This window comes from Arvicola amphibius, chromosome 13 (assembly GCF_903992535.2).
Source record: "Arvicola amphibius chromosome 13, mArvAmp1.2, whole genome shotgun sequence".
Taxonomy (NCBI): domain Eukaryota; kingdom Metazoa; phylum Chordata; class Mammalia; order Rodentia; family Cricetidae; genus Arvicola; species Arvicola amphibius.
The window spans coordinates 64,862,712-64,887,894 of record NC_052059.1 but is presented as its reverse complement, the minus strand read 5'-3'; the positions used below and the strand labels follow the sequence as shown (position 1 = coordinate 64,887,894).

The following is a 25,183-nucleotide window of genomic DNA, read 5'->3' as shown; positions in this document are numbered from 1 at the left end:
CTGTTTGTTTTGTTTCTCTGCAGTAGCCTGATCTTATCCTCCTACTTGTTTGTCATTACCTGAGTGCTCATATTGTCCTCAAGGATTTTATGTTAAAAAACAGCAGCTAAAAAAAACAGCTCTTATTTTGTGAGCTGGTTGTCTGCAGAGTAGCTTGTGAAGCCTTCCTCTTGCACTGTGTGTGCATGCTCACTGCCCTTCCTCTCGCACTGTGTGTGTGCTCACTGCCCTTTTTGTCCATAGCCTTTACTCTTTATGTACTGCGTACTTCTTAAGTTCACCTCCAAATTAGAAGGTTTTCCCCATCTCATTTAGCAAGTGTAAAACAATTCCAGCCTCTAATCAGATCCTTCAAGTAAAACTGTTTCTCTTCCTCAAATCCCAGTTCGGAAGCTTACCAAAGCTACCAAAGCCATGGTCCTTGCAGTCACCCCGGCTCCTGAGCACCTGCCTAGGTTCTAAGCATCCTTTCAGACTTTCAGAGGCTAACACAATAGTAAGCAAATCCTCATCCAGTGGACCTTCTGGTTTATATCTGTTAATAGCTTTTCCTACACTGTTCTCATCTTCTGCACTGGATGATACCTGATCTAAAGTCATAGGATATAAATTTGAGTAATGAATTCCATCTAAAAGAACATTATTAAATTTATTAAATTATGCCCTTTCATGTATGCAGTTTTCTAGTTTATGTTCTGTTCTCTTATGTTTGCTTTTATAACAAACAAGCAAAATACTCTTTTGCTATCAAGTTGACTAATAGTGGTTTGAGACTGAGGTTGATGCTTACAGTCTAAGTACAGATCCCACAGTTTTTGCCCTAGAATTCCATCTTATCATTTGGGGGGCACACTCGTGCATGCTTGCGCACCCCGCCCCTCCCTCTCTTTTCCTACTTCCCCCCTTCTCCTCCCCTCCTCTCCTCCCTTGTGTGTGTGTGTGTGCACCTGTCTGTCTTGTCTCTGTCTTGGATAGGCTAGCCTCACACTCGTGATGGTTCTTCACAAGGCTCCGAGCTCAGGCATGTCTCTTCCGTCGCGCCTGGCTAGGTCAGGCAGTATAGGATAGCCTGTCAGCTCTTCTCTCCACTGTCCCCTGTGTCCACTGCTGCTGGAGTCCTCACATGCACACTGCTCAGCTTCATCTCACCGTCACGAAGTCAGGGTTTAGTACATTGCGGTTGTCTGTCTTCAGGGGTTCAAATGCTTTGCTAGTGAATTCAAAAGCTAAAAAAGTGATACTTGGATATCTTAGGGTGTTTAATATTTTTCTTAACTGAAATTCTGTTTGAAGGCAAAAATAAATGTTACTTTCACTGTAAGAGCTGACTTTCTTCCTTATTTCTTTTTTTTCTTTTCTCCTTTCTTTCTATACAGCATCTTTGTGTGACCAAGACTGACTTTGAACTTGCGGTTAGTTGAAGATGACCTTAAACTCCTGAGCCTTTTCCTGAATGCTCAGATTACAGGCTTGTGGGTTTTAGAAAGTCTACTCGAGTGTAAACTAGGTCTGCATAAGTTCCCCTTGACAGCCCAGGCACTGCAAGTTAGCTTCACGTTTGCTTCCAGACAGTCTTATTTGTTAATCACTGTAAGCTTTCTTAGATAGAATTTTTTTCAGATTATCTTATATAAGCTGTCTAGAACTGAGAGATATAAGTGTATTAGTTCCTGAAGTAAACCATACTGCTAAATGTTTTCATAATGGGGATTTAGTATAACTCATTATTTATATTTTTTACTTTTTTTAAATATGCTTTTTATTTAAAAGAAAGTGTCACATTTTGTATCAGTGTTATCAGGAATGTTGATCTGTATGCAGTGGCTGTCTGTGGCTTTTGGGATTGGGGAGGAAAGGGTTTATTTGGTGTATACTTCCATATCACAGCCTTATCACTGAGGGATAGCAGGTCAAGAACGTGGAAGCAAGAACTGAAGTAGAGACTGTAGAACTGCTTACTGCTGGCTTGCTTTCCACACCGCAACTGTCCAAAGATGGTACTGCCTCCGGTGGGTCCTCCTCTCCCTTCATCACAAAATCTCTCCTCAGATGTGCCCACACGCCAATCCTGATGGGAGCAGTTCCTCAACTGAAGGTCACGCTCCCTGGTTTTTAAGCACAGGGACCTTGAGCTGGTGTCATTTTCTGGGCACTTAGCTCCTTTTCTGCACACAGTTGCAGGAGTACAGATGTGGAGGGCTGACACTGATGTGCTAAAATCAGGACCTCTGAGAAAATGGAGAAGAGGATCAGCTGGCAGAGTGGGCCTCAGATAGAAGTGATTCAGCAAGCTGGGTGGTAGCATACACCTTTAATCCCAGCACTCCGGAGGCAGAGGCTGGCGGATCTCTGTGAGTTCAAGGCCAGCCTGGTCTACAAGAGCTACTTCCAGGACAGGTTCCAAAGCTACAGAAGCCCTGTCTCAAAAAACAAAAATTAAAATTAAAAAATTAAAAAAATTAAAAAAATTCAGCAATAGAAAAAACCAAATGAGATGTCATGAAAACCATAGGTTTAAAGCATTCCTTACTAAATATCATTTCTTACTAAACTGCCAAGTTTAGGGAAGAAGGCTGGGTTGAATCTGAGCTGCTTTCTTATTTCCCAGCAGCCTGCTGTTGACTACCAAGCAATGCAAGGAAGTAGCATCCTGTCTTGTGTTAGAAAGGAAAAGATTGAAACTGTGTATCCTAAATCCCAGCACTTTGTTAGCTGTGACTTTGGTTGCTTATTATCTATAAATGGACAGTATGGAAGGGATTTGTAAGCAGAAACTTTGGAAGAAGAAAATTTGTCATTTCCTTTATGCCATTTCCGTTTTCTTCTGTCCCCTGGCTTTTCCTCCTCCACGTGTCTTCTGTGCTCCTTCTCCTTCCTGTAGCAAACACCTGAGAGACACAGCTTACCTTGCTCACTTCTGCTGGGCCCTGGAAAGAGACCAGGAAGAGCTTTGCTCTATACCTGGGCATCCTGCCTTCATGTCCCCACATTTTTTAAAGATTTATTTTGTATTACTTTCTGTGTATGAGTGTTTTGCCCGCATGTACAACTGTGCCCCACATGTGTACCTGATGCCCAAGGACGTGGGTGCTAGGAATTGAACCCAGGACCTTTACAACAACAAAAGCTCTTAACCACTGAGCCAGCTCACCAGCCCCGTGGCCTTACATTTTGAAACTAGTTCCCATGTCCAAAAGGTTCTCAACCTCCCAAAACAGTGCCACCATCTGGGGCCAACTGTTCAAACACAGGAGCCTGGGTTGATTTTCACGTTCCGACCATAACAGTATCCTCTACTTTGGCCAGCGGCGAAGCTTGATCTTTGCTGTCAGCCTCCTTTGTGAGTGACAGAAATACTAAAGAGTTCTAGATGCGATCTGTGCATTCTTTCTAAGAATTCTGAACCAGGGAAACTGGGCTTTTCTGTTGAGGTTAATAATATGTTTTTAAAATGAATATAAACTTATTATACAGAAGTAACCAGGACATGATGATAGAACACAGCTTAATTAAATTTTATAACATAAACCTCTAAGTATTTTTATGCTTCTTGGTATTCTCTTCTTCTCTAGTTCAGGTGTTTAGGAGCCTATTTATCAGAAAGTGTGCTGATAATAGTTTGGCTTTTTTAATTTTAATTTTAATTTTTTTATTTTGGATTTTGGTTTTTTGAGACAGGGTTTCTGTGTCATAGCCCTAGCTGTCCTGGAACTAGCTCTTGTAGACCAGGCTGGCCTCAGACTCACAGAGATCCACCTGCCTCTGCCTCCCGAGTGCTGGGATTAAAGGTGTGCGCCACCACTGCCCGGCTCATTTATTTACTTTTTAATACTGCCGAATTAAGTACACAAAAGCAACTTTCATATTGCTAATAGCGTCTGGGATAGAACAGTCTAGATAGTTATGCAGGTATTCAGCAACTTTCGCTTTCAAAAGCCCCAAATCCTGTTTATTAAAGTATAAAGACACCAAGTTTTAACTAGAAATGCTGTAAGGTCTTCCCATGATTTCTCACTATGCCAAACACAGCTGTCTAAAGGCATATCTACATAGACTTTTAACAATAAAAAAGTGCAAGGAAGGGTGGTAACAGCAGTAGCCCGTCTTTCCATTATAGACCTCTGCAGGACTCTGACGAGTTGGGCATGCTGTCCTGCTTAGGGCTCCAAGACCAGACTGCTCTATAGCAAGCTCCAGTCCATCTGGACTACATAGTTAAGACTCTTGTCTTAAAATTTAAACAACAAACAAACAAAAAAAATTGGCTGTGACAAGATTCTGGATAAACATAAGGACTTCTAATTAGAGGCAACCTGCTTTAGTTCTCTGTATTTCACCTTAGTGATGGCCTGATCTGACCCTGTGATTTTCTTTAACGGCATTACTGCAGAAACTAAAAGCGCTTATGCACCAAGCAGTGTTGGTGCACACCTTTAGCTCCAGCACTTGGGAGGCAGAGGCAGGTGGATCTCTGTGAGTTTGAGGCCAGCCTGGTCTACTGAGCTAGTTCCAGGATAGCCAGAGCTATTACACAGAGGAAAAACAAAAACCCTTATGCAAATGGCCTAGAAACCACAGGTGTTCTTGCCTCTGTCCCTAACCTAAGCCACCACGTTTGGCTTGCTAAATTACCAGCTAAGCCTTGAACTTGAAATCTTCCTACCCTAGCTATGTTGTCCGTTCTTCCCGGCAGCTAGGTGTTGTAGTTCCTGTTCTCTTTGAGGAGACACCATGACCAAGGCAACTTTTAAAAAGAAGCCTTCAACATGCTTCCAGCTTCAGAGTTAGACAAGGTGCTAGAGAAGTGGCTGAGAGCTCACCTGTGCTCCACAGGTTGCAAGCAGAGATCAAGTGAGACTGGGCCTGGCATGGGCTTTTGAAATCTTAAAGCTTCCCCACCCTGTCCAGTGACACACCTCCTCCAACAAGGCCACCCCTGCTAATCTCTCACAAGTGTTTTGCCCGCATGTACAACTGTACACCACATGTGTGCCTGATTCCCAAGGACATGGGTGCTGGGAATTGAACCCAAGACCTTTACAACAACAAAAGCTCTTAACCACTGAGCCACCCACTCATAAGAGCTTATGGAGGTCATTCTTACTCAGACCACCACACTGGGACTGCAAGTCTGTGCCACCAGACCCCGCTGAGAACTTTGACCTGTGATTAAATCTCCTTTTAGAGAGTGGAGAAGTAGGGTTAAGGGAAAATCAAATGCCTTGTGCTTACTGATAGGAACTTTTGTACAGCTCATTATATGACTCATTTGACATTTATGACTGTTGGTTGTTCCATATGGGTTCGTATAAACATGCATGATTTTGTTTTAAATGCTATAAAGTGTACTAGGACTATATCTTAAGCGTTTGATCCTTAGCTCTGCAGACACAAATGCGCACTCTACCTGTCTCTCACACACCCTGACACTGTGGATTAAAAAATAAAATGACCTAGCCAGGAGAGGCAGTTAATGACTATAGTCCCAGCAGTTGGGAGACTGAAACAGGAAGATTATGGGTTCAAGACCAGCCTAGGCTACATAGTAATAATAATAACCCTGTCTCAAAAAAGCAAACAAGAGCCATAAATTTTACTATTTTAAATGTATTTGAATGAGTGTTCTGCCTGCATTATATGTCTGCACCCCATGCATGTCCCATTGGAGGAGTCCAAAAGAAGGTGTAGGATCCCGCTAGGGCTAGAATTACAGACAGTAGCAAGCTACCATGTGGTATTGGGAAATCAAAACTGCGTCCTTTGGAAGAGCAGCAGTGTTCTTAAGTGCTGAGCCATCTTTCTAACTCCCAAGAGCTATACATTTTAATTGATAAATTAAACATTTGTGAAATGAGAATATTAATTGTATCTAGCTAAGTGGTCAGTGCTCAATAAAAATGACTAATTGATTGACATTTACATAATAATGTCTTTTCTTTTTTTTCCCCACATGAGTAAATGTGGGCAGTCTCCTGATTCTTGTTATAGAAAGATGTTTAAAATAGCAAATTTAAATGGCAAAATTAAATTTTTACATATATCTTACATTAAAGTTGGTACAAGTTAATAGTACTTAAAGAAGATAGATTCAGGTACTATGTAGGCTGTTTATAGTATGCAGACTGGGGAATGAGAGTCATACCTGTCTAAGGTCAACAAGATGCATAAGAGTTTTTGCTACCATGCATGAAGACCTGAATTTGAGGCACAGGTCCCACATGGTAAAGGAGAGAATGCACTCCTGCAGATTGTTATCTGACCACACAAGTGCTGAGAGACACATACCTCTCTCCCAATGCATCCATGTACATAACTTAAAAAAGAAAGAAAATCATGTTTTTAAGGAGTGAATTGGTTGAACCAGCTATGGACGTTCGTGCCTGTAATACCAGCTCTTAGAAGCTCTCACATTCAAGCCAGTCTGGGCTAGAGTAGTGAGACCTTTTCCCAAATCAGTGCATCTAGAACTTCCTGTAAAGGAAAGGAGAGAGAGAGACTGGTCGCTGTTGACCATTCCTTGTCAGTCGCTGTACATGAGCTCTTTATTACCCAGATTCCTAGTGTCTCTCTTTCTTTCTTTTCAAGTTGCTTCCTGGTTTACTTCCTGTTCAGTTTTCAGTAATGGGTGTGGAATGAAGCAAGAACTTATGTTGGTGCCCATTGTCTGAACCAGGAAGGAGTATGGCAGCTGCGGGACTCAGGATGCCCAGCTGCCCCACCCGCCGACCCTCTGTCCAAGTCAGTTAGCCTGTAGCTCCCCACTGTGCACACACAGTCAACACTCGAGGGCTCATTTATCCAGGGCATTCCCTGCTTCTGTGTATTTATGTCTCTTCCTAAACAGTAAAATAGAAAGATTCAACTCCACAGAAATAGAAAAGTAAACTCTATACAATGAAGCTTAAGCAGTTTATTACTGCACATAGCCCAGGGTGGCTTGAACTCCTGATCCTGTTTTTGCTTCCCAAGTGCTAACAGTGTGTGTTCATTAATTCTCTTATCAAAAGGAACTCTTATTAAATATATCCTCCCTTACCTTTTTCCTATTTTGAGTTTGGAAGCTATCCGAAGAATCAAGATTTAAAAAAAAAAAAAAAAAAAAAAAAAAAAAAAAAAACTGTTGTAAAACTTCGCCTGGTCTGGATTTTGCTGTTCTGTATTTCCCTCAGGTGGCTAACCTCATTCCTAATTCCTGTTCTCCGTGTTTTCCTGTACATTGGTGGCTGGTTTTCCAGGACTGACCCGATTGCAGTTGGTAGGTTTTGTTTTTGAAAGTGTTTTTCTCTCTCACCAGGAGTCCCTTTAATGTCTTTCTGTGTTTCAGTTTTGTATTGTTAGCAGTGACTTACCATTTCAAGTCCTTAATATAGGAAAAGCTGCAGAGTGGCATATTTCTTCTGTGTTCCTTCTCTTCTTTAACCGCCACCCTCGAGAAGTCTTACTCTCATCACAGACGCAGCTGGCTTTGAGTGTGGTCTGCAGAGTTAGTGTCCTCTGTGACACTGGGGAGCGGGCAACAGTCCAACTTGAGATTCCCTATAGTTTATTAGGGTGCTGCCTTAGACTGCCTAATAACACTCATCTCTCAGCCTGGTAGGGTTCAGTTTGTGCGCAAGTTAACATGGACTTCTGTACTTGTTACTATATGTGGCCGTTTTAAGGCCTTACCTGCTTGCTTTTTCTGTAGTGCTGGGGGTTGGGGTGAGCCCAGGGCCTTAAAATGCTAGCCGAGTGCTCTGTTATTGAGATGTATATCCCCAGCTATATGTAAGTTTTTAAAATGAATTCACACACTTATTTTCTAAAGTATTTCTGGGCTTGATTCAAAATTGGAGGCTAAAATATGTCTGTAGTAAAATACTAGTCCAGGTGGCTTTGGCACTGCTTATTGAAGGCATTGTTTTAAGGTTTGTTTACTTGTTTTGTTTTGCCAGTGCAGAATTTAAGTTTCTCAGCAGCTTACCAGCATTTTAAGTTTTAAAGTAATTTTAGAAAATAGTGTAACAAATATTCCTAGTGACTAGAAGCCAGTTTTTCTGTGCTTTGCTGTGCTGTTCTAATGCCTTGGGTCTAGTACAAAGTCAGAGAGATTTGACTGAGCCTGGACAGTACAGATGGTTATCACAGTAACATCCCTTTTCTGTATTAAGGCTTCCTCATATAAAATACATTATTCAGATTCAGTGTTGGAGTGAGGCTTTGTGGCAGTAGTATTAAACTAGTCACATAGCCCCTGCCCCACGAAGCTGGCATGCACAGTTGCACAGGCGGAATGTGACCCTGCACCTCCACCTCTCCTTTGTAGGGCTGTCTAAACACTCCTGGAGCCAGACCCTTTAAAGGACAGGCAGAACATCTGCTGTGTAGAAGTACAGCCAGCTTTTAGAGTGTCGGAGTGTAGTACCTTGTGCTGTGAGTCTGACATGGTGAAATGGTAACCTGTTAGTGACTTATGCCCAACTGCAATATGTATATGTGCACACACGCACATGCCTGTGAGACTTACGTGTGTGTGTGTGTGTGTGTGTGTGTGTGTGTGTGTGTGTAGAGGACTGAGGAATTACAGGTGCTGCTCCTGAGGAATGCTCACCTTGTTTTTCCAAGTAGGCTAGGCTGATTGGCAGCGAACCCAGCAGTCCACTGTCTCCAGCCTCAGTGTTGGGTTACAAGTGCATGTCACTCTGCCCAGGTTTTTATATGGGCTTATAAGGCACACACTTTACCAACAGAGATGTCTCTCCACCCCTAGTTTAGATTTGTCAAAAGACTGATTCTTTTTTTCCTCTTACCTCATAATAGTTAAAATCCATTACAGAATTGATTATGCGTCTTCTGGTGCCTTGGAGAATAGCTAAGTGTGGACATGTTTCTCCATCGTCATTTTCAAGGCGATCTAAGTTTCTAGCATTTTGTTCGATTAAAAAAATTTTCCTTGTTTGTGTGCGTATGTGTGTGTGCACATGTGCATTGTGCATGTGTACACAGTAGAACAACTGAGTCTCTTCCACAGTGGGTTGCTGGGGTCAGGCTTAAGTTGTCGGACTTGCTCATCTTTTTAGAGGCCTTTAGTTTTGTATTTATTTTTTTAAGAGAGTCTCACGGAGTCCAAGCTTGCCTCAGACTTGCTATGTAGCTGAAGACTGTCTTGAACGTCTGACTCTGCCTTCACGTCCCAGTACCAGGGTCTGCAGTGCTAGGAGTCACACCCAGGGCTCCCAGCATGCTAGACAAGCACTGTGCCAGCAGTGAGTCACAGCCCTGGCCTAAAGGAGGTTTTTCATTTCGATAAACAAGCGATCTATAAGTTAGTGCCCCCTGACCTAAGTCTGTGGACCCTGTTGAACTTGAGCGGACTGGTTTGTAACTGTCTTGAAACAGTGACAGACCTGACGACACGTGCCATTTCTTCAGGAGTGGTTCATTTTCTTTGATCCGGATTTACTGACTGGAAAAAAAGGTATATATTGTCACTGTACTTGATATAAAAGAGATTTTAATTGACATGAATGTAACATTTTTCCTTTCCATATGTATTTTTCAGAAAGTTAGAAGTTTTCCATTGTAGTCTCACCAGTGAGGCCTTGAGTCATCTTAGATTACACAGGCTTTCTATCAGTTAGCTTTCCTGTTCGGTTTTTTTCTTCCATCCCTCTTTTTCTCCTCTCTCCCCTTTCTCTCCTCTCTCTTCCCTGTCTCTTCCTATCACTAGACTAGGCTGGCCTCAAACTCACAGAGATATACCTGCCTCTGCACCTCTCCCATTTGGGGATTAAAGTTATGTGATCCATTTGTCATTTTTCTTTTGTGTGATTCCAAGGCATATTAAACTTGGGGAGCTTTTATATACTTCAGTGTTGGGAGATATACCCCCCTTTGTCTGCTGCAGCCCTCACCCCCAGTATCTCAGGGTGTGACTAAATATAAAAAGAGGGCCTTAGAGGAGGAGAGAATGACTTCAAATGAGGCTTTGGGGGGTCAAAGGCTAATTTAGTGTTAACTCCTGTGCTTGGCTACTTCATTGTCCCATGGAGTTTGCCATAAATTACTTATTTTATGAAAGCTAGTTTTGTTTGATCTTATTTATGGTGTAAAAGTCATGTAACAATTAACCTTGGGTCAAGTGGGCACGGCCGTCTTCAGTGCCATTGCCAATTCTAAGGTGGAAGCTGTCTGTGACCATCAGGCTCTTTAGAACCACGTGTTTCCAAAGGCCATTCTCCCTGTTGTGGTTGGTTGGGTGGTTGGTTTTTACCATCAATTAAGAGATAATGAGAGATTCCCCTCCCCAGGACAAATTCAGCCATAAATGCTTTGGTGAGTGTTCCTTTAAAGCCATGTGTGAATGAGCAAGGCTAGGTGTCTGCAGCCCTGGCTGCATGGGTGGTAGGAAGGCACTGAGCCCTGGGTTCACGACCAGCCTGACAACATTGTTCTCTTAAGCTGAACCACATAGAAGAGCTGAACAAAGCCTCAGCCCGCCTTCTGGAGCTCATTTTAAGAAGCTATTTTCCCACACACAGGATTTTTTTTTAGTGTTCTGTGGGAGTTGGATGCATCCTGTCAGTGCTTAGAGATGTGCCTCTGTCTGAATTCACACCCTCCTGGCCTTGGCACCTTTTCCAGTTAGCCACAGTGGAGAGTCTTGTGCCGACTTCTGCTCTGATGATGCCTGTTTCGGCGCTTCGCTCTTCTGTCGTTCAGTGGAACGAACACTTCACTTCAGAGATAAAAGCTCTTTTGATAAATGCCCTCAGAATCCTGTATAATTTTATTTGTACTGTAGATGGGCCTAGACATTTTGTTGTTACTTCCTTATTTTATTTGAGGCCTTGATGTAGTGTGCAGGCTGGCCCTTAACTCCAGAGCTAACATAGTCTTACCTCATCCTCCTGAGTAACTGGGGCTACAGGTGTGTGCTAGCACGCCTAGCAGGCACCTGTGAGAAGAGTTTTAAATTTGTTTTTGTTTTGTTTTGTGTTACTATGTAGTCCAGGCCAGCCTCTCAGTTCTTGATTCTCTTGCCTCAACCTCCTAAGTGGTATGAGCTACCACTTTGGCTTGCCTTTTTTTTTTTTTTAAGAGAGGAAAGTAATTTAAGAGGTACCATGTTTTTAAGACTTTTTTTTTAACTCTATGTGTACAAATGTTTGCCTGTATATATGTATGTGTGCTACCACATTCATGCCTGATAGCTTTAGAGGCCAGGAGAGGTCATTAGTGGACCCTCTGGAATTGGAATTAAAGAATCCAGCTCCCATCCTTTGCAAAGTTTCCAGACGCTCTAAATCACTGAGCCATCTTTCCAGCTCTGAGTTTGCAGTTTTATCCTTAATATAATCTTATTTTTATCATGACATAGCTATGGGTCTCCAGAAGTCATGCCTGCATTATTGTTCTTGTTTTAATGACAGAGTGCCTGACCAAAGCAACTGCAGGAGAGAGGACTGGTTTTGACTCCCAGTTCCCGGTGGGGATGGGCGGGGGCTGCTGCTTACATCGCATTCACTGCTGAGAAGCAGGCAGCAGTGAAGGCAGAGCTGGGACCTCACAATGAAGTAGACCTTCTACTGCAGCTAATGTAATTAAGAGCTCCTCGCGGACCTGCCCACAGATTGCTTTCTGTGGTGGTTCTGAGTACCATCAAGTTGACAGTCAAGGTTAACTAGAAATCATCACCCCTACTCCGCACAGAATCTGCCAGTACTTGTTTTCTAGAAGTCTTTTTGTGTGTTTCATTTTTGAGACAGGGTTTCTATAGATCAGGCTGACCTCGGACTCAGAAATCCTCCTGCCTCTGCCTCCGGAGTACTGCGGTTAAAGGCATCTGCCAGCATTGCCAAGCCTACTAATTTTTTTTTTGAACATTTGAGACAGAAACTTTAAAAACTTCTTAGTCCTTTTTTTATTCTCATCACATTGTCTTTTAATTCCTTACCGATCAAGTTTACCGCTCCACCTAGAGTTATTATTTGGCAGTAAATACCTGTAATCCTAGCAAGCAACAGGCTGAGACAGGTAAACTCTGGACTACACACAGACCCTACCTCAAAAGACCAAGAGCTAGCCGGGCGGTGGTGGCGCACGCCTTTAATCCCAGCACTCGGGAGGTAGAGGCAGGCGGATCTCTGTGAGTTCGAGACCACCCTGGTCTACAAGAGCTAGTTCCAGGACAGGCTCCAAAGCTACAGAGAAACCCTGTCTCAAAAAATCAAAAAAAAAAAAAAAAAAAAAAAGACCAAGAGCTAGGGATGAAGCTAGTCGCTTTGCTTGCCTACCTGTGCAAGGCTCTGGATTTGATTTCCAGCACTGTACATACGAAAACCTTACTTTGACTTTTTGATGGCTTGGTGCTCATACCCAACTTTTGGCTGGAGGTGGGGGTGAGATAAGTGTTAATCATCACCCAGGCTGGCATGGCACTTACTATGGCCAGCTGACCTTTAATTCACAGCCATCTTCACCTTCCTGAATGCTAGGATTACAAGTGTAATTAATCTACCACACCTCACCCCATACACATTTTTTAACACATAAATTTAATCTTTTGTGGCTTAAACTTGTGGTTTTATACTATCTTCATATGAGTTTCCCACTTTTTTCTTAAGATTTATTTTTATGTTTGCCTCCATGTCTGCTATGTGTACAGTACCATAGGAGTAACGTGCTGCCCACAGAGGTCAGGAGATGGCATTGGGAACTGGGTCCCTGGAACTGGTTACAAATGACTGTGAGCCACCGTGTGGGTACTGGAAATAAACCCTCTGTAAAAGCAGCCACATAAACACTGAGCATCTCTCCCACCTCAATTCTCAAGCTTCTATGAGCTGGAATTAGATAGCATCTAACCAGGACACTGGAGCTTTGGAAAACCAGATTTTGGCCATCACTTGGTGAAGTTGTCCAAGTCTGAGTAACTTGATTGTTAATCTCCCCATAGCCCCGCAGAGTCTGTGTGATAGGCGTGATCTTCCCACAGCCCCGCAGAGTCCATGTGATAGGCGTGTTCTCCCCACAGCCCCGCAGAGTCCATGTGATAGGCGTGTTCTCCCCACAGCCCCTCAGAGTGCATGTGATAGGCGTGTTCTCCCCACAGCCCCGCAGAGTGCATGTGATAGGCATGTTCTCCCCACAGCTCCGCAGAGTGCATGTGATAGGCATGCTCTCCCCACAGCCCCGCAGAGTCCATGTGATAGGCATGTTCTCCCCACAGCTAAGCCCCCATAGCTGCCTCATCAGAACTCTGCGTTGCCCCTAGCAGTTCCTCACAGTGGGTTGCCGAGGGCTCCACCAGCTGACACCCCCCTCGCCCTTCTCCTGACCACTCTGCCTCTTACTCCTACACATTCTCTCTTCAACACTGCATGTGTGTCGCTTCAGTCAGTGACTAGTCCCATTTTAGTTTAGTTTTTGGTTTTTTGAGATGAAGTCTTGGTGGGGGTGCGAGCATGCATGTGTCCATCAGATTCTTCCCTTCTCCCTCTGCCTCAGTGGCTGTTTGTAGGCAGTGCTGCCATTGATACACAGTTTTCTATTGCAAAAGTAATACATGCACTTTCCTATTATAAAAGTTTTTTATCATGCAGAATTTTGGGAGACTTCCGTTGAGACAACGTGTTTCAGTCTCTTATTACAATACTTCAGTGGCAACTGTCTTCCTCCTTTCCCCTGACCTCTTATCTTCTGAGTTACAGACACTCAAGCCGCACATTTCTGAGAAACTGAACTTACCTCGCCTTCCCTCCTGCAGATCTGGCCAGCCAGCTTGTTGCCATCCCCAGAGGAACCATTCTTCATGCAGTTGCCGAAGCCATAAATTTGAGGACCTTTGATGCCTCTCCTGCACCCTCCAATTGTAATGAACTTAGCCTCTTGCTTGTGCACATACCATCTCTCTTCTGTTGGACTCTTAGCCCAGACCCTTCGACCTGCATTTCCCCAGAACATCTATTTTGGAGCTTCTTAGGACTTTGTATATTTCAAGGCTGCAGCTTAGAAAGTAAGGGCCTCTGAGACTTGTTTCCCCTCGAGTGTAATGCTGGTAGCCTTACTTCTAAAATGTCCACCCTCCTCTCTTCCCTCATGGACTTGCACAGCCAGCACCCATACCACCCTGTGTACCCTACCACCTTCTCTTGTGATGGTTGAGTTTTCTGTCTTCTGTAGCAGTGACTGTGTCGTACGGGTGCGAGTGGTCAGTCATGCTAGCAGAGAGAAGGAGATAGGAGGAGACACCGCTGCGAATGAGTTCTGAAGCTGTTGTGTTCTATGCCTCCTGCATTAAAGTTGATCAGTGGTGTGATTAGCGTTCATCTCTCTGGGCAGGACAGTCGGCTGGGATGGACTCTCGCCCTCTGCAGACAGTGCAGCAGAGAGAAACTGGTGCTAAACCTAGCACGGTGCCAGGATGCCCAGGAGGGAGGGTGTGTTCTAGTGATTGGTGTAGGACCAGGGAGAAGGAATCCAAGTGACTGCTTCTGGCTTGCTAGTGTGGGTACTTGAGGCTGTGGTCATATAGTGGTGTTGGGTTTTGACCCATCCAGGTGAGAGAGGTCTACCATACAACAGCAGGCTCTCATTAGGAGAGTATGCCACAGGAAATGATGAGGTGGAGAATCATCCGTGTGTGGGAACTAATTAGAGCTAGAAATGGTCATCTAGACATCACCTAAAAGGAATCATGTTCTGTAAACAGAATGAACTGAGCTCTGACGTCAGGAGCTAGGAAGGAAAGCAAAGCCTGGGGGTACTGTTAAGGAATCTGAGCAGCTGAGGCTAAAGGCTTGGTTAATAAGAAGCCCATCACTTAGCTTTGTTTCAAGGAGAAAGACAAGGAAGTTCATCTTTGTTTATCCAGCTTAGGACAGATGCTTCACACAGACTGTTTCCTCGGCTTCCTGTCACACAACTCTGCCTTACTCCCTTTAGCTCCCCAGCCTGAAGTCAAAGGCCCACAACACCTTCTGTTGGATGTGGCACAGCCACCAAAGTCCCTTCCAACTTCTGTGTAAGATTTAAAACAGAATCTGGGCCAAAGAAGCTGATATGTATGTGCTGAATAGGTTTGAATTTTATTTAATCACGAGAGGAGGACTTGATAGTTGTAGGTGCCCACTTGTTCATTCCAGGCTGCCCAGACTAGAAATAACCACACAAAAAACTATTAATTAAATCACTGCTTGGCCTATTAGCTCTGACTTCTTATTGGCTAGCTCTTACATCTTAATTTAACCCATTTCTAGTAATCTGTGTTTTGTCATGTGGTTGGGGCTTACTGGCAAAGTTCCTGCTCAGGCTCATTTGTTCCCAGCAGCGGCTATATGATGTCTCCTTACTTTGCCTTCTTTCTCCCGGCATTCAATTTGTTTTCCCCACTAACCTCTTCTGCCCTGCGCAGGCCCAGGACAGTCCCTTTATTAACCAATGGTATTCACAGCATTCAGAGGGGAATCCCACATCACTTAATTATATCAGACTTCATTTAAAACAAGGTCATGTAGCTCACTCAGGCTGGTCTTAATCACTGTGTAGCTGAGGGTGCTCACAACTGACAGTGCCCTCACGCCGTCTGTCCTCATCCTCCTGTCTCTGTACCTGTGTATGGTACTGGCATTGTAGGCACGTGCAGCCAGGCCTATCTACTTAGAGCAAACTTTGAAAATAGAATTTTGAGAACTGGGGATGTAGCTCAGTGATTGAGTGTTTACCCAGCACAGATAGCGCCCAGCATGGACCAGGTTCTGACTAAGAGATGAGGAGACTGGCAGCCATAGAAACCTGGCTGGAACTTTCCACAGTGCTTGTCTCTAGAGTGGGATGAGAGTGGGCAATGTGATACCATCTGTTTTTAATTTGGGGTTTTTGTAACAGATGCCCTGGTACTCTGCATCATATCCTAATTCCCCACCAATATCAACCAAAACTCAGATGCTTGTCGTCTGAGTCTTACCAGAGCCTCGGGGTTTTGTTTTTTTTTTCCCTCAGAACTGTTAGGTTCACCAGCGGAAGGGGGAAAGTCTTCAGCCAGTCTTCAGCCAGTGGCAACACCCAAATATGGTGCCTCCTAGCCCTCCTTCCCAGCAGTCAGTTGGATTATGGATACCTTTACTCCCTCACTCCCTTCTTTGGGATACCTCCAGTTTTTATCTTGCTAAAACTGTTGATTCAGTTATTGTCAGTAGAGTGGACTTTACAGGTTTTGTATAAACAAATGCCTCCCCTAATTATACTAATTTCTTCACAAATGTCTGTCAGTAATAGTGCCTTTCCTAGTTAGGGTTTCTATTGCTATGATGAAACACCATGACCAAAATCAAGTTGGGGAAGAAAGGATTTATTTGGCTTATACTTCCATATCACTGTTCCACAGTGAAGGAAGTCGGGACAGGAACTCAAGCAGGGTAGGGGCTGGCGAAATGGCTCAGAGGTTAAGAGCATTGCCTGCTCTTCCGAAGGTCCTGAGTTCAATTCCCAGCAACCACATGGTGGCTCACAGCCATCTGTAATGAGATCTGGTGCCCTCTTCTAGCCTGCAGGCATATATGTAGACAGAATATTGTATACTTAATAAATAAATAAATAAATATTTTTTTAAAAAGCAGGGTAGGATCCTGAAGGCAAGAGCTGATGCAGGGGCCATGGAAGGGTGCTGCTTACTGGCTTGCTCCCCCATGGCTTGCCCAGCCTGCTTTGTTAGAGAACCCAGGACCACCAGCCCAGGGATGGCCCGCTCACAATGGACTGTGCCTTTTCCCATCGATCATAAATAAGATGCCCTAGAGACTCGCTACACACAGCATTCTGCAGGCATTTTCTCAGTTGAGGTGCTCTCCTTTTAGCTTGTGTCAAGTTGACATGAAACTAGGCAGCACAGCACCCAGCACCGAAAATACTGCGAGGATACAGGGAGGCAAAGCAAACATTGTGCAGTGCAAAACAGCACACACATTGCTAAAGTGCAAATGTATTCACAGGTATTCTGTAATAAAATCATTATCATTTATTACCCCCCCCCCCACACACACACCCAACTTGGCATTGCTTTCAGTTTACTTACAGGAAAATATGAAAACCCAGCACGTAGTTAGCACAAAGAGAGAGCACTCAATATGACTGTTATTTATTTATATATCATCTTGTTCTTGAAGAATTCTGTGTCGTCCTTTTGGGAAGACCAAATTAAAGCACATGACAGAAAGCTATTGAAATGCTGTGGTGCAGAAAAGGAAAGCTTTCTACAGATGCTTAGACTGTGAGCTGTCAGAGAGCAATCAGAAGGCCCTAGTTAACATCCACCGCAGGATAGAGATGGCTCCATGTGGAGAGGTGCTTGCCACCAAACCTGGATTCCTGAATCTGATCCCTGGAGTTCACGTGGTGAAGAACCAACTTCTGCCATTTGTCCTCTGAGTTCTTCATATGTGCTATATGGCATTCACTTGTGCTTATATAGAAATAAATGTAGCTGAGTGGTGGTGGCGCACGCCTTTAATCCCAGCACTCGGAAGGCAGAGGCAGGTAGATCTCTGCGAGTTCGAGGCCAGCCTGATCTACAAGAGCTAGTTCCAGGACAGCTAGGGTTGTGACACAGAAACCGTGTCTTGAAAAACCAATAAGTAAGTAAACAAGATAAATGAAATAAATATATATAAATGTAAAAAAAACTTTAAAGTAACTTTATATGCCAAAATTGAGAGTTTACATTTCCATAGTTAGGAGGCAGCTGACTGCTGGGCTAGAGAACCACGGGAGTGGGAATGGAAGGTAAAGAACAGCGTGCACACTTGACGGGCAGTGCTGACAGCTGACGGTGGGTAAAGGCTTGGAAAACCATGCAGAGGGCTGTACTTTGTTGCCCCCAGGATGTGTGTCTTAAGCGATAATCTCCACTAGAGTGGATCTCCCCAAGTGTAGCCTTGCTCCCACAAACCTGTGACTGCAGATCCTTATTTTGGTTGGTAGGATTTTTCCAGAAGACCACACATTTCTAGAAAACACTTTCTTCAGCCCCGGGGAGTCTGTGTGGCAAGGGCTAGGGCGTGTGCCACTGGACTGTCTAGTATTTCACCCTTCAGCTCACACCTCTCCTCAGACTCACAGAGGGGGCGCCTTGCCCGGGTGCGCAGAGACCAGGGCACAGGCCAGTGTCCAGGAATTATCTTTGTCTCACTTTTGAAATGCCTTCATCCTTACCCTCTGGCCAGGAAAGAAAGAAAAAAAAAGACACCATGACTTTTGTTTTGTTTGTCTGAACTAGTTCAACCTTTTTTTTTAGAATTAGTAAGGAATATGGGCTCTATGCTTTATTTAAGATATAGCTACAGGAGTTTTAACATTTAGATTTGACATTTGGCCAAAGGGCCGATAAAGATGGATAGTTCATATGACTAGATTTTTTTTAGGAAGCCTAGACTAGAATATAGCACAGCACAGACAAGTAAAAAGTTGTAGACAGCAGAATAGCCTACACTGTGGAAATGGTTAAAGAAATGATAGTTATTTTTACATGCAGCCGATGAAATGATGGTTGTGATGACCTAGAAAGATCATGATTAAAAATATGCTAGGGGCTGGGAGTAGTGGCACACCTGATGTGGGAGAGTCTTCTGTTTGTGTTGATTTCATTTGTTAATAAAGAAACTGCCTTGACCCATTTAATAGGCCAGCCCTTAGGTTGGCCAGGCGGCCGAGAGCCGGGCGGGATGAAAAGCAGGCCTGCCCGCAGCTCTCACTACACAAACCTTTAGTCCTAGCACTCTGGGAAGCAGGCAGATCTATGAGTTTCAGGACACCCGGGATTACATACTGAGCCATGATCTCAAACAAACAAAATTCAACAAAAAAAGCAATCTACTAGGATTGGGCATAGTATGCATGCTGGTTTTCCCAGCATTGAGGGAAGCTAAGGCAGGAGGATCACAAGTTTGGAACCAGCATGGGCTATGTAATGAGACACTAGTTATGGGAAATAAGAGGGGGTGGGCTGGGGTTTGTCACTCAGCTGATAGAGTACTTGCTTAGCATCTACAAAGTCTTGGGCTCAATCCCCAGTGTCAAGTGTAATCTTGGGATTATGGAGGCTGGAGGATGAGAAATTTATAGACTAGGGTGGCCTACGTGAAACCCTATCTCCTAAAAACAAGACAAAATGAACAAACTAGGAGATCGGAGAAGTTCTTTTGTCCTTCCTACCTCTGTGCCAAGGTGTGATAAGAAAGCAGTTTCAGTAAATTCAGCTTATTTAAATTAACTAGTAGCTAGTAGCCCCAACAAACTGAAATGCAGCTTTTGGTAAAGACTTTAGAAATTGAAAAGCAAATTTCTCTTGCTAGAAGCTACACTAAGTCAGTTCTGTTCTCTCTTGTTCCAGGGCATCTGTTATGCACCTTAAGCCATACTGGAAACTCCAGAAAAGAGAGCACCCTCTCGATGTCAGCAAAGACCCCCTGAGAAGAGCTGCGAGCCACCAAAACACTGTCAGTGATGAGAAAGACAAAGCTAACTACATGAAACCAGCTGTCTTTCCTTCAGCCTCCCCTGTCAAAGCAACACCTAGAAAACCTTTTGGGATCCTTTCTCCAAATGTTCTGTGCAGTATGAGTGGGAAGAGTCCTGCGGAGAACAGCTTGAATGTGAAAGCCAAAAAGAATGTGCCGTCTGCAACAGTACCCCAGAGTGAAGAAGAGGGGCTGCCTGGGAGCTGGGCTATTGTCAAACCTGGAAACACAAAGGAGAAAATTGCATTCTTTGCAGCCCACCAGTATAGCAATAGGATAGGATCTATGAAAATAAAAAGCTCCTGGGATATCGATGGGAGAGCCACTAAAAGAAGGAAAAAATCAGGAGATCTTAAGAAAGCCAAGGTGCAGTTAGAAAGGATGAGAGAAATCAACAGCCAGTGCTGCCAGCCTGAGCCATTTGCGTGTGGCATCGAGCACTGCTCTGTGCATTATGTGGGTGACAGCGGGGATGGCGTCTACAGTGGGAGGCCTCTGTCGGTGATCCAGATGGTTGCCTTCCTCGAGCAGAGAGCCAGTGCTCTGCTAGCTAGCTGTGCAAGGAACTGCACAGATCCGCCTGCCATTGTGAGGATTACTGGCCAGTCCCGAGGTTTGCCTCCTGCACCTGAGCCCTTCTCTGCTCCGGGAACTTGTGAAGAACCCACGGAAAGAGGAAATCCTGAGGCTGGCAGATCACAGAGCGAGCCAGTCCGTGTCCTTGACATGGTAGCCAGGCTGGAGTCTGAGTGCCTGAAGCACCAGGGCCAGAGGGAACCTGGGACCCTGTCACGGAATAACAGCTTCCGTCGAAATGTAGGCAGGGTGCTGCTTACTAAAGGTGCTCAGGCCAGTGACAAGAATAACAAAAGCACCACAGACGCACCTGACACCCAGGCTCACCCCATGCAGTTGGTGTCTGTGGGTGAAGGACCCTCCACAGCTGGCCACTGTTCTGTGGGTGACCAGGCCTGGGATGGTATGTCTCAGGGCTGTCCCTCATTGCCAGCAGTTGTGAGCTTCCAGACGGACAGTAGAGAATTAGAACCAGGTCAGCAAACAGCTGTGAGAAACTGCAGTCGACATGACATAGAAATGACCGATGCACTTGATGAGCCGTCCTTTTCTTCTCACACCTGCCTCCAAGCCGCTGAGGTGCCCTCAGATGCCATCCGCTGTATGAGCCGAGCCCTGGGACCACTCACGAAGCCCAGTCCTGCCCAGAGAAAGGAAACCGTGTGCATCAGCATCACCGTGTGCACAGTGGAGACAGCCCAGCCTTCTGCTTTAGACGCCCGTGAAGAGCCTCTCCCAGGGATGCTGTTTTTCCTGTCACCTGGACTGGACCAGCCAGAATGCTCCCAGTTGAAAGAACATACAGTACAAGAGGCTTCAGAGGCCAATAACCCTCAAGATGCTGCTGAGGGCAACAGCGTATGTGAAGAGAAGGATGTTTCTGTGGAGCCATTTGTCCCAGCAGCCTCTGAGGGGGAAAGTACATTACCAGTGCTAGAGGCATCCAGTTGGAAGAAGCAGGTGTCTCAGGACTTCCTGGAGACCAGGTTTAAAATCCAGCAGCTTCTGGAGCCACAGCAGTACATGGTATGCCTGCCTCACCACATCATGGTGAAAATCTTCAGGCTACTCCCTACCAGGAGTCTAGCAGTTCTTAAATGTACCTGCCGCTATTTCAAGTTCATCATCGAATACTACAACATCAGGCCAGCGGATTCTCGGTGGGTTCGAGACCCACGCTATAGAGAAGACCCTTGCAAACAGTGCAAGAAAAAGTATGTGAAAGGGGATGTGTCCCTGTGCCGGTGGCACCCCAAACCCTACTGCCAGGCACTGCCTTATGGACCTGGATACTGGATGTGCTGCCACCGCTCTCAGAAGGCCTTTCCTGGCTGTAAGCTGGGCCTTCATGACAATCACTGGTTACCTGCCTGCCACAGCTTTAACCGGGCAATCCATAAGAAATCAAGAGGGAGCGAAACGGAAGAGGAGTGCTGAAGTCCTCGTGAGAGGCAGGGACCATGAAACACCTGGGTCAGCCCCGAGGCATGTGACCTCATCCTCGCCCTTTAAGAGTCTCTGCTCAGATCAGACTGCCGTGGCTCAGGCAGTTTTTAACTCTGAATTTACCAACGTACATGAGATTCGTTTCATGGTTTTGTATAGTAGTGCCTCACATTAACCCTTTCAGCTGTGCAGAACTGCCTGTTTTCCTCCACCAAGGACATTCCGAGGTCACCAAGCAGTCTGCACAAGGGTCCTGACTTGTTCCAGTACTGACTGTATTTGACGTGAGTGGAGAAGAAAGCGGACCTCTGAGAATTCTGCCTAACACCGAAAACTGGGCACCCTTCCCCTCTACCTTGTATGCTTGATGCTGTGAGAATGACGCCTGCGGCTGGGGTCTGCCCTGTGCTGTTTACAGTGTGCGTGTGCTTGTGTTTGCATGGGGCTGTGGAAGTGCACATTAAACCTGAGCGCCTTTACCTGGAGATGAGTGCTTTGGCCCCTCTATAAATGACATGATTAAGACCCAATATTGTATATTATGGACAGCTGACCACAGAATAAGACAGTGTCATATAATAGTCAGATCAAAACATTGTCCATCCTCTTGTCTGGTCTCATTTTTTTTCTTGAAACTTCAATAAAAATGCACACTTTAAATGGGACCTGAGTTTACAGAGATTTGGGGGGAGGGGTAAAATATAATCTCTTTAGATTTTATGTGTGAATGTGGGAGGTGTTGGACCCTCTGAAACTGTGCTGGGAACCAAACCTGGGTCCTCTGCAAGAGCAACAAAGTTCTTTTAACTGCCGAGGCATTGCAGGCCAAAGATTTATTTTGTATGTGTCTGTGCTTGCTTTGAGTGTGAGCACCCTTGGAGGACAGAGGTGACAGGCCCTCCGCCGTGGAGGACAGAGATGGCAGGCCCTCCACCGTGGAGAACAGAGGTGGCAGGCCCCCCACGAACCCAACCCACTTCTGCCGAAGTCATCTCTCCAGCTCTGGAACGGGAGGTTTTTTAAAGGTTCTTAGGAATTGAGTTGTAATTTAAAAAACAAACTTTGATGTATGCTTCCCAGGTGCCTGATGAGGCCAAGAGAGGGCATCAGACCCAAGAACTGGAGTTAGAATGGGTTTTGAGCCCTTGTGCAGTTGCTAGGAATCAAATCCGGGTCCTCTGGAAGAATAACCAGTGCTCCTAACTGGTGCAATCTCTCCAGCCCCGTTAAGGACCTTCTAAAGTTTTGTTTTGAAGCCATTTGTGGTGGCTTATGCCAGAAATCGCAGAACTCTGAGGGCAAGGCAAGCATTGCTGAGCTTGAAGTGTCCCAGGGTTAAAAATTTCTTTTTTTTTTTTTTTTTTTTTTTGGTTTCTCGAGACAGGGTTTCTCTGCAGCTTTAGAGCCTGACCTGGAGCTAGCTCTTGTAGACCAGGCTGGTCTCGAACTCACAGAGATCCGCCTGCCTCTGCCTCCCGAGTGCTGGGATTAAAGGCGTGTGCCACCACCGCCCGGCCCAGGGTTAAAAATTTCAAGCACACCCTAAAAAAATTATTCATAGGGAGATACCACCAAAAGTTGGGGCTGTAAAAAAAAAATAATCCAAAAACTGGGTCGGTCTGAAATCAAGCACACAGACACGCATGCCCACACACAATCACATGCGTGTGTGCACACTCACGCACCTTGTTATTGTAGTTGTAGGCAGGGAGAACAGATGACAAATGTGGGCGAGCAATGGGAAGGGAAGGAAAGAGCAGTGGTTCCCTTTTAAGGAGGATACAAACTTGGCCAGGACTCCCAGGGAGCAGAGGTCAGGACGACAGCTAGGTAGAGCTGGCTTGACTTATGTTGAGCAAAGTGGCTTCCAAACTGGAATATAGTTGTTTTGAGTTTTGATTTTAAAGTGTGTGTGTACATACATGAGTAAGCCAGGTGTCAGATCCTCTGCACATGGGATTACAAATTAGGATGTGAATGTTGGGAGCCAAACTTGGGTTTGTGGCTCCTAACTGCTGAACCATCTCTCTGGTTTGGATTTTTCTTTTATTCTTAACCATAACTGTTGAGGGCAGGCTGAAACTGCAGACATCATGCCAGGGAGGCCATCCCTGACAAACGGGCCATGCTATGCTGGCCTGTAGACTCAGGCTGAGAACAGCTCGTCTTCAAGACATCTGCTGTTGGTTTGTGCAGACTGGCAGTCAGTATCCAGTGTGTTGTCCAGTCCCTCCTAATGTGAGATTAAAGGAGAAACCTACAGGACGAAAACAGTGTTCAACTCTTGCTGGCCATGGTTCTCCCCATGGATGCACAGGACAAATAACTGGGTTTTCATGAGTCAGCATTCCTGACTGGTTATCACATGCTAGACACCTGTGTGGGGCTGGGCTGACTGAGCCGGGGCACAGGATGGCCCCATGCCACTTGGCATTACCTCAGAAATAGATGGCCTGATTTAACCTGTGGCAGGACAGGGTTCCCGGTGCTGAATAGAAGCTTTTGCTGGTTGTATCAGAAAGCACCCATGCTGGTCCCTACTGCCAGAATGTAATGCTGCTTTTTGAGAAAGACTGTGTGGCCCCCTAGTGTCGAATGTAGAAATAGCCCACTCTTTGACTTTGGTTTTAAGATTTTACATGAAGATGTTTTTGCCTGCATGTATGTGTGCCGCATGCATGCAGTCCTGTGGAAGCTGAAAGAGGGCATCATTCCCCTAAAATTATAGTGCAGTTGAGATCTGTCCTGTAGGTGCTGGGAACCGAACCACAGTGCTCTGGAAGAGTCGCCAGTGTTAAGCTCGTCTCTGAAGCCCCAAGGAGAACGTGGTGCTCCCTGTATCGCTAAAGGACCGTGACAAACATTCCAGGGCCCTCCCCTCCCCTAGCAGCCAAGGAACACCTGCAATTTCAGCTCCTCCAGCCTCGCCTGCTCGTGCTTCTCCCACCTTTCAAGTCCATCCTTGGCTACACAGTGAGACCCTCTCAACAAAACTTGTTGATGTCTGTCCTGTGCACCGACAGCTCCACTCCAGCATCTGCTAGAACGCAGTCCTATTTCCTTTTCTGGTGCCTCTCAGGTGCCCCAACACAATCCTCTATCACTGTGTGGAGTCCCGTAGATCCATGGGACAGCTAGCTTGAGCTTCTGTCTTCACTGCCTCATGGTACACACTTCATGTTTTCAACTGTGTTTGATCAGCAAGCTCTCTATAGTTGAGCCAAAATACCAACCCTTTTCACATTTTTTTCGAGATAGGCCCAGGCTATCCTCACAGTTATGATCTTTCTGCCCCAGCCTTCTGAGTACCTGGAATTACAGGCATGTACACCAGACCTGGCTTCCTAGTGCCAACTCAGTGTGACATGTGCAGGCATGTTTGGACGGCACTGACTCCCTGAAGAGAATTTTAAGATCTTTGCCTCTGGACGGAGCTGATCCCAGGGGACCATGCTTGTCTAGAGAAGTTCTTACAGGAGCCAACCCAATGACAGATGCTTGCTATACACTACAGTGGCTATGGGCAGGCACTGGGGGTTCCCTTAGGCGCTGTCTACTTGCTGGTCATGTGACTTTCAGCCTCTTAGCCTTCCGGGCACCTTGGACAGTTTTCACATGAGGACTACCAGCTCTTTGCCACATCAGTTGTTGCCATTGCTTTGCTGAGC

At 45.3% G+C, this 25,183-nt stretch overlaps 1 protein-coding gene across 6 annotated transcripts in view; it reads left to right on the top strand.

Moving 5' to 3' along the window:
* The window catches only part of Fbxo34 (F-box protein 34), a 63,150-nt gene extending 40,970 nt beyond the window's left edge, over positions 1 to 22,180 (top strand). For 3 of the 6 annotated variants that reach the window (XM_038310454.1, XM_038310456.1, XM_038310457.1), the window contains one exon: positions 19,367 to 22,180. In XM_038310454.1, the coding sequence (XP_038166382.1) occupies positions 19,377 to 21,506 (2,130 nt within the window). In that variant the 5' untranslated portion in view covers positions 19,367 to 19,376 and the 3' untranslated portion in view covers positions 21,507 to 22,180. The other 3 variants (XM_038310458.1, XM_038310459.1, XM_038310460.1) reach the window with 3 other exon arrangements.
* Positions 22,181 to 25,183: the final 3,003 nt, after the last annotated feature.